We start from the raw sequence: 13,321 nt of genomic DNA on the forward strand, positions 1-13,321 counted from the left end.
TTTAACATTGTACAATAAAACAGTATAAAATAATAAATATCGAATAACATCTGTGACAGTACATTTTTGATTTAAAAACAAATAATAAATTTATACCTATATCGTTAAAAAAATCTTTTTTATTGATTTTACTTCTGCGTCGGCCAGAATTCGTTGTATTTGGTGAGGAAGGTTTTCTTTAGTTCCGAATTCCTCGCCTGCTGGTCCTTCTCTTTGCTCAGAGTTTCGATACTTTGACCAACGCAAAGGTCGCCCGTGAAATGGATGATGACTACTTGCGTATTAAACGAGACATTTTTATCGGGCGAATGCTTCGTATAGTTGGTTTGTGAATCAAAATCCATATCTAACGATAAAGTTTCACCGGCTGTAAAAATATTGTCTTCGTTACTCGTAAGACAAAATTTTTAAATGGTCACACTTGAATGAAATTATGCCAATTGAATGCGAGTCCAGTTATCGAGCGCTACTGTCCAACTGAACAAGCAATACTTCAAGGTTTATAAACAACCAACTACTTTATCTGACTACCCTCATTTGATTTTAAAGATGTACATACGTTTATCGTTTCATAGGTCGATAGACAAGTAAAATCTTGAATATGGTAATCTATACCTACCTTATAGAGAAAAAATATATAGTCATACTGCTTTGCAAATGTTTTGTACAAGTGTTTCGTCAATGGAAACTAGCATATCAACCTGCGTTGTAGTCGTCCGAGTCGTGCGCGGTAGAGTCGCCGGTACACTCAAGGTCGCAGCGGTTGTCCTTGAGGATGCCTCGCATCGTAGTTAGCTTACTGATCGCCTTCTCGTTGCTCTTGCTGTTCTGCTCCACCTTGTGCTTGTCGATGTTACGTAGAAGTTTCTTCATCTATACCAACAAACAGTTAATTTGCTATCTATAGAACTTCTACAAAATATTTGCTTCTTTGCCTACTAGATTGTCTCATTTGTTAATACTTTAATACCGTCATAATAAAAATATAAATCAAATTATAGTCTTACGGTTTTAGACATCTTTTTCGGTGGATCCGGATATGTCATTTTTGGCTCTCCAGGGTTACTGCCTACGACATGAAGGGTGTTTTTGGGTATATCAAAATCTGACCGTACCGGCGCTCCGTCTATCCCATCTTTCAATCTACCGGGACCTGTCGTAGATTTACTATTCGTTGGTACATAAGATGATCTCGAATTCTCTTTGTGTATTTTATTAATCAATTGTTTCGTTTTAGTGTATTTTTGGTCTCGTTTCGTAGGTAGGTCGTCATCGTTGGAGAAGCTTTCTTCCGAAGTAGATGGGAACACTTCGTTCAAACTGATCACTTCTACGTTGCATTCCTCGAGGCTACATTGGCTTCTGGCGCTCGGTATCTGGCATAACTGATCCGTAGAATGAATACTTATAAAAGATTTCTGTGCAAAATCCAACGTCGGGTCCTCATCCGTAAGCGATGATTTCTTAGAAACGGTTACTAAAATTTTCAATGAATATTATGTATCATATTTATATATTTAGCTAATAATAAAAGGGTAAAACTTACCAGCGTATATACAATTTTCAGCATTACTATCAATTATTTCACCTATAAATAAATAACATTGTTTATTACTTTTTTTACGACGTTTTCATGTTCAGATGCTAAGAAACATACCTTCATCCTCTGCTCTGCCTTTTCTAAATGTTTCTATAGATTCTATTTCAGATAATTTATGTGCATTCTTCGAATGTGACATATTTTAACAATAAATTTCAATGTGTGAGCTTTGTCAAATGTCTTTGCATTTTTCTCTGCATCGTTCGCCATTGGCAGTTCCAATTTCAATATTCCCAGTGTCATTTTTGTCATAAAACCTCGTTTCATTTGTTATAATCATTAACTTTTTTTTCTATAAGTAAGGAACCATAGAGAAATAATTAAGATTCACTATTGCCCATGAACTCGTCCGCAAAGACTTAATACTTAGCCTATATGGTATTCCAGGCAGCTATACCAGTGTTCTATTTCATCCAGATCCGTTAAGCCGTGTTGGAGATACATAGATACGAGCATCCATCCATCCCATATCCACCCAAGAAAATGTTACCAGCTTAAACAAACTCTCTCCGTTTGAAAACAATTATTATTCTGAATATTATATGAGAAAATTATTTAATGGCAAATAAAACCCATAAAGATTATTGAAAATAACTGTTATATTCCATTTCATAAGTACAAGACGTTATTAAATATTATACATGAGAACAGTATAATATAAAAATAAAACAATTTAAAATAACCGTTGTTCGTTTGAAATACATATCACACAATATACAAAAAGCAAATATAACTTACATAAAACATTGAACTATGTAAAAATTATTCTACCAGAAGCTTGTAACAATCTAATCTTGCTATTAAGTTGTAGAAATAAAACTCAATACAGTTGTGACAAATGAAATATTGGCGCCGAAAATAAACATTTTACATTTATAACAAATAAAAAAATTAATATAGTACTATTATTTGAATTCTATTTATTTGTTTTCTCAATTTTGAACGTATATTTCGGTAATACATACATGCAAAAGTATAAAATATGCTACGGTAAGACGCAATATTTATTTGTACAATCTTACTATTATTTATTTTTGCTCAAACTATGTCAAAAACTCTTTAAACTGGCAACACCAACATCCAAATGTTGGCGACATCCCAATTGGTCGAAGTTACCACAGAGTAATAAGTTTATCTAACTACATGAATCTTGTCTATATTAACTTCAAAATATATTGAATTGAATGTTTAAGGCAACCGGATTTACAGTCTTTTCAATGGCAGTGTTATTTGCATTTTTGTTACTTTTTGGTCTATAATTTATGATGCATTACGACGAATTTATTAAAAGTTTTTTTTTATTAGAAGACCTAAAACACAAACAAATGATCTCTTTCTACAAAGACAAACAACAGTATTGATTTCATTATGTTATAATGGATTAAAATGTTCATAATAAACATTAATAGGAAAAATCCAGGGGTACGTAACATGTCGAGTAAATCAGATATATATATTTTAAATCATTAAAACAACATTTTCTTTTAATTAGAAATATTTCCATGCAGTAAAACTTAATTTCAATATAATGGTTCCTCACTTATACTTTTTTCGACCTACCTCACCGGAATTTATTTACCCCTGGACTATGAAAACGCAATACAAAGAAATAAACAAGCTTCATATGCTTTGATTTCGATTTTAGACCAATTTGTTTTAATTATATCTAGACATGATAATAACCAAACATATGCGAAATAACCTATTTAAATTTAACCAATTACTTATATTCTATTGTTTTGAAACATGTACAATATTTTCAACTATACCAAGAATTCAGTATTAGTTTGAATAAAGTTCGATATCTACTTAGTTACAAACTAAACATAAATTACTTTCGCTCACATTAACAAATATCATAGGTATTCTAGCCATATTAAGTCGAAACTTCCGGAACTTTCGAGATCTTACCAAGCAGTGCGAATTTAAATATTTCAATGTATGCTTACTAAAAATGGATTATTCCCAACCGTCACCCCCGCACTGTCCCCACATGAACAGGAAAAGTTTCATCCGTCCCACCATTTGCAACGAGGGGACTGTTGAAAATTATTTTATTTCTTAACGGACCAATTTGTCACCTTATTGGTAATAGTGACTAAAAGGTGGGACGGATGAAACGTTTTATACTCACCTGTCGCCACGTGGAAACAGAGCGAGGTGACGGTCGGGAATAATCCCTAAAATTAAAATTATGCATAGCCCAGTCGTATAATTAAAATGTATAAAATTAAATTAATAATAATTGATTACTAACAAACATTATTAGCTTTTAAAGAGAAATACTAAGATTTAAGACAGGGGTCGTCAACATTTTATTTTATTGTTTTAAATCTATTGAAATTATTGTATAAACCTTAAAAATGCAACCCTGCACCGAGGTTCTAAGTTTTTACTAATTTATTGTTACATTTATAACTTCCAAAATATCTATGGACAAATTTATTGCTTTCTTTAATCGAAGGACTATTGATTGATTTGTATTCGATATTAATAGCGAAATGTTTTCTTTGTATAACAATATTATTCCGATGTCGTATTTATTGAATTACTTAATTTCGAAATATAAAAAAGTCTCTGGCATATTTGTCTGTATATAATAAAAACTTATTGGTTTTAAGCTTTCATAATTGAATGTCAGAGATAAAATTTAGTTTCAAAACAAAAAAATATATATGTATAGCAAAACCATCAGGCAAGAGACGACGCAGCGCTGTCCTCGTCGTGAACGAAATAACAAGTATAGTTAAAAAAAAAATAATAAAACGACATGCAAAAAGGTATCTTTTGAACAAAAAAAGATTACTGAAAATCGAACAACCAGGAACTAAGTTTTTAAGTAACGAAAAAAAAATATTGCCGAATTTATAACCTTATCCTTTTTGAAGTCTGTTAAAATTTACTTGGTTGCAAACGCAATGTAATGAGAAATTTGAGATGCGACAGAATTCGAAAAGCACACTTAATTTAAGACAGTATTTGAAACCGTTTTTTTTACTAAATGTCACCACTTGTCTAACTATACTTTGAATTATAAAGGAAAACCTCTCGCGACTTTATCACTAATGGGGTAGCCAGAGGTAGATAACATACCCCTGAGCATAATGTATGACAATTTCATAATTTCGCAAATTCAATGTACCTAAACTGTTATCAATTGAATATAACTTGTTCTAAACACATACAACAACTTAGAAACAAATACAACACTGTTTGCATTCAAAAATTTCATCTACAAATTCACGTAAATTGCACTCTCAAATACACGAGATTCTATGAAAATGTGCATCAAATCTGAATTATTTGATTTTTTTATGAAAAGCTCTTTTATCCAATTCGGAGACAGCTATTGCTATCTCTTACAGCCTTACAAATAAATGCAGTATAAACTTAAACTTAGTACAAATTTAGCTTACACTTAGTTTATTCCAAGTTTAACTTTATACCGCGTTTATTTGAAAGTTCTATGATAGTTCGTATTCACTGTTATATAAACACATGTAAGTAAATAATTGTCCCATATAGAACATTCCAGAAACACACAAGGTTTAACAAACAGTTGTAGGTAAATTCCATCAATAATTACACTATTATTATTTCTTCAATATTCGCTATACAGAACTTTTTCTTTCTGATATAGAAGAACGTTTGCGACTTTGTATACTGCCGGAGGACATTTTCCGTTTAGTTTCTCCACTCGGACCGGGAGTGGAACTTGCAAAATTACTAGCGCTGCCCATTCTATTAGCGTTCTGTAAATTCGATGTTTTTCTTCTAACGGAAGGTGATGCCTCCACATTGTTTAATTTAGCTATAGCAGTTTGCGGTTTCTGTTCTATTATAACCGGTTGTTGATATTTTCCAATCAAATTCCAATGTTCTCTTTGAGCTTTTAGAGATTCTCGCATCTTTTCTTTGGCTTCAGCGTTATCCGCTAGCATTTGGTTCAGCCTTTGTATAGTTTGGTATAAAGCAACCGGACTCAGTAGTCCGAAGTCATGTAAAGAACTCATGTGAAGTATGAAATTTCTGTATAGATTCTTCTCTAGGAGTTCTTTGCCTTTCATTTGTAGGAACATTTGGCAAGCGAGCGGTATCTGGCAGTCGCCTACGTAGTTATACTTCATAACGTGGAGGTTCCACATTTTCATGAGTTCTTTCTCGCCTTCGTTAACGTCAGTGAACTCGTCAATCATCATCATAGTTTTCTGTTGCAGCCACANCGGGTCTGTTTCACTCTCGGAGTCGATATCCAATTCGTTAGGATATACCGGTAGACAGGTTATTGTGTGATGGTATAGTCTGAAAGGAGAAAATTTTATTTCGAATCTCGTAGTGATGAATAATCACAAATATGCTTCACCATATTGATTGTTTTGTAAGTTTCAAATTTGAATAATTTAATGTAAATAAAAAAAGAAGATAAATTGTCTCTGTATCGTTTCATTCATTCGAACGGCAAAAACAAATACGTTTCAGTATATTTTTTTCATTTAAACTAGGCATACCAAATTGTAACTTATTAACAACAAAGGTACACTTAATTTAAAAAATTGACTGAAACATCACCTTCCTGTTCTTATCCTACACTCATGCTTGGGACTATGTTTTTGTTCTCCCGGTTAATTTACATTCATCTCAGTTATCAGATCATAATATCTTTCACACAATCAATTCACTAGGCCTATCACTACAGGTGTGTGAAAATATACATATACAGTAGAACCTCGATAACTTAAAAACCTCTATAACTTCAAAAAATAATATGTTCCCTTCCCATCTGAGCCCAAAACGTCTATAACATCTCATATAACACAGACCCTTGATAACTTAAAACCTCTATCACTTAAAATACTTTGTGTTTCCCTTGGACTTTAACTTATCGAGTCGAAGTCGAATCTACTGTACATTAAAAAAATCTATTAAAAAAATTACTTAAGGCTTTCTGTCCTACTGACCGGTTATGTCCTGTGAGATATGGTCTCTGCGAGTCAGCATCCGCATCATCGAGCTCCAGGAACTCTGCGAGGCTGTGGCGGGGCGCGCGGCGCGGGCGCGGCCGGCACACCAGCACGTGTGTGAGCGAGGCGCGGCGCGTGGGGCCGGCGCGCGGCCCGCCCCCGCCGCCCCCAGCGCCGCCCCGCCCCTGCGCCGCTATCAGGTCGTGAGGCGACCCCGTGTACGAGCCGTCGTACAGCTCGTTTATTGATACATCTATACGAGCGCCGCCGGGAATCGGCTGCGGAAATGTGGGAAGGGGAAGATTGGATTAGGACATTTACACTCACACTCACACTCACAGGAATATCTTCCAGTTCATGCTTTTATACATTATCTTCAGTGTGGTAATAGTATTGCTTGCAAACACATTTGTGAGAAAAATGCTAATGGAATCTACTACTATAGTAGTGGTATACCACTGTTGTAAATATTAATATATTTTGTTCAAGACTGACCATGATTGCAAACATTATTCAATATGTAGAATTCAATAGTATAATTACGATGTATATGGTTAAAAGATTAAGAGGTTTTGTAATTGTATTACATCATTATTTCAAGTTCTTACATTTAGGACAAAGTCATCTGACAAAAATCTTACTTACTAATATTAGAAAAATGAACATTTGAATGGATGGATGTTTGTTTTTAGGTAACTCAGAGGGGCTAAAAAAAATCTGAAAGAACACATAAACTTACGAAATATCTTTTGATTCAGTGCAGCCTAAGTCTAGGTAAACGGTTTATGGAATAAATCTAGAAATAGTGCAAAGGTTGTTGTAATACTTACAAAATATGTGAAATTGAATCTGGAATGGCAGAGCTTGAGGTGTTTGAGCAGCGAGTAGAGCGCGCCGCAGTCCAGCGAGCACCAGGGGCAGTGCAGGTCGTCGCACGCCTCCGTCTGCTGGCGCGAGTTGTTGTTGTACAGGAACTGGTAGATGATCTGCTGCCGCTTGCCCTCCCCTTCGCTCGATTCACCTTTAGACTTCTCTCCTGCATACATCCAGTTACATTTATTAACCTCTGGTTTAACCCGGGATTGAATCTATATTCATATTATAAAGAGGAACGATTTGTATTTTTGAATGTATTGTAATAACTCGAAAACTACTAGATGGATTTAAAAAATTCTTGCACCATTAAAAAGCTATGTTATTGAGTAACATAGGCAATATTTTTACTATTTTTTTTTCTAAATTACACGCGGGCCATGTGTAGAAAGCTTTGGAGGACGAAAACCCGGTGCGCCGACCCTACGGGAGTAGGATAAGGAGATGATGATGACACAGGCAAGTTGTAATCTATAAATGAACATTACTTACCATTTTTAACATCATTTGTGTGACATTTCTGTGTGGGAATTCTATCTTTGTTTATAGTATCTTTCTTAACACCGTTAGTTTCAGCAGACGGCTGGTACAGTTTGGGTCTGTTCACTAGACCATTGGTGGGTTCTTGACTCCAGCTCAACTTGAGCTTCAATAGGGGTCTTACTTTGAATATATCAAATGGATTTAATTCTGATTGCACTTCATTTTCCTTAAAAAAAGACATGGTACTTTTATTTTTTTGTCATATTTTAAACGCATTAGAAATCACAGCAGATTTTTGAATCTTTTAACGCAAATTTTAACCCTTAAATGCATGATGTTGCATTTATACATCAATCTTTTATTCTATACGCAATAGACTATTTAAAAAAAAAAAATTGTTTTTCCTTAATCTATGTTCAATTCACTACCCGTTTCAATTTATGGTATTTAAAAGGAAAAAATCGTGCATTTAAGGGAATAAATTTCATATTATAGAATTTTTAGATTCACCATAATAAAAAACATGTATTATGACATAGCAGAAAGACTAGCATAGCATTAACACAGCAAAGCATTACATGAAAAACAGTTTGACATAAACTTTATTCTTTTAGTAAATACAGTTTCATTCCCCCATTTATCTTACTCATATGGGGTGCAGTGTCAACATAGTATAGTAGAAAATATTATTTTATCACAAAAACTTATAACAAAATGTTCAACTTTGTTAAGTATAGTGTCACTATATCTTTTTTGTGCTAAAACATCACATAGTAGAGCCAGGTTGTTTTTTTAAACTTAATTTGTTATATACTTACATTAGGTATAGTCTCCCACTGAGCCATCAAAGCTTTGTGAGGTGATCGAGCGATGGTAGCACTTCTACTGCCGGGAGTCGCATCATGGAGTACCAAGTCATACTCTCCATTCGTAAGTAAACAGCGGTTATGCTTGTCATAGACAATCAACTCACTGCCATAGTATTTACACCATTTGTTCTCCGTTGTAGAATTGAAATGATCCGATGCGGATTTTATGCGTTTAGTTAAAGGTTCTGAAATTTTAAAAAGTTTACTATATACATGCTTCAGCTAACTAGCTGCTAGTGTGTCGCCCATAATAATAAAAAAATAATATTTTACTCTGTATTCAGAGTACTAATTTAAATTCCGTTTACTACAATGCGATTCAATTTTTAATTCTCTTGATTTTATATATTCAAAGATGATGACTTTTGTTTTTTTTTGTGTGTATTTTTTCATTAATGAATAGTACGTAGACAAATTTACCTTCACTATCACCATTGGTAATTTCAGTAGAACTAGTTGCGTTGCTTGTGGTTGTATTGCATACAGCTTTCGTCACAGTAACCCTCAGCATCAGCATATATGATTTTACATTAGGTCCCTGAGAGGGACTGAATGTGTCACTTGCTATACTGACTGCGGAGGCCATAGAGGGAGGTTCTGATGTAGACGGATTTAATGGGATTGAGCAACTACCAACCTGAAAGGATGATTGTATAGTTATAGTACAAGATTTACTGGACTAAACTTGCTCTTTTCAGCTTGGTCAAAATTTACCATTATTCATTCCTATCTCTTTGAGTTAATATTTGATTTAATTGAAATTATGTATGTATGTACCTTTGCATTTAATTAAAATTTTTATGAGTTAGTCTTTTTTAATTATTAACATTTTAGTAATCAAGTTACATATTTTAAACAATTTATTTCAAGAGAAAAAGAATATTAATAAATGACAAATACTTACAGATACTTCAATAATGGCTGATGAACTTTCTTTTCTTTTCTTGTGGCAAATTTTTAATAGTAATGTTTCGACTTTCACTTGATAATCTCTGGGATCATCTAAACTTTTATCGTAAAATCCTAGAAATGTGAGCGTCATGTACCCGCCCAAACTGTTTGGCTGAATCTCGATACTCTTTTTTAATGTTATCTTCTCTAATAATGAATCTACCTTGAAGCCGTTCCTACTTTTATTACTTCTCGACATTCTTCGTTTCATATATGATAACGTTCTATTAAGAAATATTGGCTGTAAGAAAAGTGAGAGGATATTATGTAGTAAATGCGTTAGTTTAGCTAACATTTTCCATAAAAACGTAAAGTTAAACATACCGATAACATATTACGGGTACGTAAGAATCTGTAAATTTGTGTAGGCTCTGAAAAGACATAATATTCAAATAGTTATGATAATACAGAAATTAACCAAACATGAACGCTTGCATATCAATAGCTACTGTTGCTGAACTTACTTTCAAAGGCTTGTAAAAACAGTTCATGATCAGCTTGTAAGTGATCTATTTTAGAGTTTTTGTTTGTTTCACTGTCTTTATCGCGCTTTTTAGGAGGCATTTTTTTGTTTTAATCGAATTAATCCTAAAACCGCCAAGTTCATCAGTTCGTTGACTTGATTGACATGACAGCTAGCGTCAGGTCAAACAAACCATAGACACAACGAAGTCTTTTTTTATAACTGTCCTGAATGTTCTTGTATATAATTTTCGCACAAAATCTAAAGTTCTTTCAAACATGACTACCATAATCCATAATAGCCTATGTGCATGGAAGTATTACTAGAACATCCATCATGTTCATGAACATGTTCTGGTAGTACATCCATGCTTATGTGTTAACAAAAAATCAAAAACATTTACGATTTTTTCAATGTGAAATCACAAAAGTGGCAAACTCTTGCTTTGACATTTGACAATCATAAACAATGATCAATGTGTCAAACTTTCAAATTAATTTGTTTGATTTGGAAATGTTATTTATAAAATTATAAAACAATTTAATATTTAATCTCTTGCGAAATGACATAATGAAAAAGTCGAATCCATACGTTTATTACGTAAAAAAGCGGTTAAAAAACTTACAACTGAGTGGATTGCGAAGGGGGTTACAATCATCTACACTGAAGCAAATTGATTATATGTGTAACTTTACAGAAGTAAATACAATCAAAAGAAAGCGTAAAAGGATAATAATTTCGCTAATAATAATCTCAATTTTAACAGTGGTTGTAAGTAGTATAGTGCACAATATATTGACGGCTAGATGTTTAGTACCTCTAAATTACTTGGTGTGGGAAGCGACGCGTCCTCTCGCCGATTGCGACTATTGTGTGAATATTACGAAACCTATTATACTACAGAATGTTACTCGTCACGACTTCAAAGTAATAGTTCATCATTTGTACAAGATTTATCTGAGTGAAAGGAAAAAATCTGTTTTAATTCTTATTGGAATCCATTTCAGAAATATGCTTACACGTCGAAACCAATTGTAATAAAAAAAATTATTAATCACTGGAGAGCAGTAAAAGACTTCAATTATTATCTGTTTAAAAGACTTTATGAACACACAATTGGAAGTTATGAATTATTTGATGAAGGTTGTCAATTCCTTAATTTTAAATCTGACCTTTTTTCTCTAAAAGAAGTCTTCAATATGCCTAAGGAAAGAATAAAGAATGAACCTGGTCAGAAACCTTGGTATGTTGGATGGTAAGTGTAAAGAGTAACACATAGAAGTATTTTATGCATAAAAAACATTTTTATGCAATTTTCATTAATTTCCAGGGCAAATTGTCATCCTGATATCAGATCAAAAATAAGGCAATACTATGAGATACCGGAATTCTTACCTGATGATGCAGAGTTTCCCGAGACTGAAAACATATTTTTTGGTTATGAGATTGGGGCAGTGATGCATGTAAACATCAAGATTCTTTGAAATGTTATAGGAAGCTATGATTTTATTTTCATTTTTGTACTGTGGTATTTTCAGTTGGATTACATACCTCGTCTGATGTGGCAAGGACAGATAAAGGGCAGTAAAAACTGGACAATAGCCCCTGTGCCAGAATGTGAACATATTTGTCACAAATTTCAATATTATGTTGAGCCAGGTGATATTGGTAAGAATATAATATATAGTAGTTTTAAACAATGTCAATACAATTAATTTTTTAAATATTTAAACTTATTTTACATAAAATATTAAATAATTAAAAAAAAATCTAATGGCTCTTATGTAGATGATTGTAAGTTTAAAATGCCTATTAATATATGATTACACTTCAAACTTTTCTTCTAAGGTTACTTTGAATTTACACCAAAAATTTTCAACTGAATGATAACAAGTTTAAATTAAAAAAAAACATACTGATGAATTGAGTACCTCCTTCTTTTGGGAAGTCGGTCAAAAATAGAATAAAACGAGGTATAAATTAAAAAATTGTGACACTATAGTTTACATAGGAGCTTGAAATGTAATTGTTTGATATATTTTCAGTATTATTGGACACAAGAGTGTGGTATCATGCAACAAGTATACCAAAGGGGCAGTTTTCTGTCACACTGCAGTCTGAATATGCTTAGCTTTTAAGAGTACAAAGTATTATACTGTAAACATATCTAAATGCCAAATAATTTAGTATTTTTCTATACAATTATTTATTGTAAGTTTAATTATAATGTGGCATTTTTGTAGTGTGACTACTATTTACTTTATACAACTTTATTTTTGTATTCAATAAAGGATTTACTGATAAAGGATGGGTTTTAATAAAAACATAGTTTTAATAATTTTTTATCTATTTCTATGATCAATATCAGTTAATAAAGACATAGTTAGAAGAACCAAGTTGAAGAACATCCGCCACAAATACATAAAGTCAACTTTGTGTTCTTCCAACTAAATTCTTTATTTAAAAGACCAAATACTTTAAAAGTTTACATAGAGATCAGGTTTGAAACTCTGGAGAGACTAACCTCATGAGTTGTTACAAACACTTACTGATATTATGGTAATAAGTTTCCAATAAGAATTATTATTATCAGGCAAAATTGTACAGCTCCCAAACACAAATATGCATATGAATGCAATTTTACAATAGCAAAAAATATATATAATTTATTTGATCAAATCAGATGCCAGTATTTTAGTGGACTTTGACATGGCAAAATATCACAAAACAATAAACATAGTGTATAAGCAATACTTTAAAAAAAATCGAATGCTCATATACCTGTTAAATAAAAGAAACCTTAGCTTAACAAAATTTTAAAAAAATCACTGACGTCAAATTTCATTATAAAAAAAATAAAGTTTGCATGCTAAGGCTTCATAAAATTTCTATAATATTGCAACTACCCAAGTAGTATTCATAGAAAGTCGGAGAACAATTGGGCAGTAAGTTCAATTCAATTTGATTAGAAAAATTGCCAAACACCGAGTACTGCATCCTTGATAGCTTCAACATACTGAGCGGGGACCCAATATAGCCAATACCTTGATGCTTCTGTCGCCCCTAACTGCAGACCCTAGGATATTAAAATAAACATAAATAAAGTGGAATCTCTATAATT

General features: G+C 32.7%; 4 protein-coding genes across 4 annotated transcripts in view; 1 reads left to right on the forward strand and 3 right to left on the reverse strand.

Moving 5' to 3' along the window:
- Positions 1-13: 13 nt before the first annotated feature.
- LOC106109740 lies at positions 14-1,824 on the reverse strand. Its single transcript, XM_013291341.1, has 5 exons — positions 1,658-1,824; positions 1,547-1,588; positions 1,008-1,477; positions 702-873; positions 14-367 (listed from the first exon to the last, which is right to left on the reverse strand). Exons 1-5 carry the CDS (start codon positions 1,737-1,739, stop codon positions 129-131), a joined length of 1,005 nt encoding a protein of 334 aa, XP_013146795.1. The 5' UTR covers positions 1,740-1,824; the 3' UTR covers positions 14-128.
- Positions 1,825-2,233: 409 nt separating this feature from the next.
- LOC106109822 (polycomb protein suz12-B) lies at positions 2,234-10,383 on the reverse strand. Its single transcript, XM_013291442.1, has 9 exons — positions 10,202-10,383; positions 10,062-10,108; positions 9,691-9,978; positions 9,207-9,423; positions 8,736-8,971; positions 7,927-8,143; positions 7,392-7,597; positions 6,559-6,839; positions 2,234-5,902 (listed from the first exon to the last, which is right to left on the reverse strand). The coding sequence occupies exons 1-9, from the start codon at positions 10,299-10,301 to the stop codon at positions 5,212-5,214; spliced, it is 2,283 nt and encodes a 760-aa protein (XP_013146896.1). The 5' UTR covers positions 10,302-10,383; the 3' UTR covers positions 2,234-5,211.
- A 280-nt stretch (positions 10,384-10,663) lies between these two features.
- Positions 10,664-12,965, forward strand: LOC106109761. The gene is made up of 5 exons (XM_013291361.1): positions 10,664-11,127; positions 11,208-11,455; positions 11,531-11,663; positions 11,739-11,868; positions 12,246-12,965. Exons 1-5 carry the CDS (start codon positions 10,771-10,773, stop codon positions 12,329-12,331), a joined length of 954 nt encoding a protein of 317 aa, XP_013146815.1. The 5' UTR covers positions 10,664-10,770; the 3' UTR covers positions 12,332-12,965.
- LOC106109762 (ubiquitin domain-containing protein UBFD1-like) overlaps positions 12,530-13,321 on the reverse strand; it is a 2,652-nt gene continuing 1,860 nt past the window's right edge. The window contains exon 6 of the mRNA XM_013291363.1: positions 12,530-13,276. Coding sequence (XP_013146817.1) covers positions 13,166-13,276 — 111 coding nt within the window. The 3' untranslated portion in view covers positions 12,530-13,165. The remainder of the gene's footprint in view (positions 13,277-13,321) is intronic.

Source organism: Papilio polytes, unplaced genomic scaffold, assembly GCF_000836215.1.
Source record: "Papilio polytes unplaced genomic scaffold, Ppol_1.0 DF821067.1, whole genome shotgun sequence".
Classification (NCBI taxonomy): Eukaryota; Metazoa; Arthropoda; class Insecta; order Lepidoptera; family Papilionidae; genus Papilio; species Papilio polytes.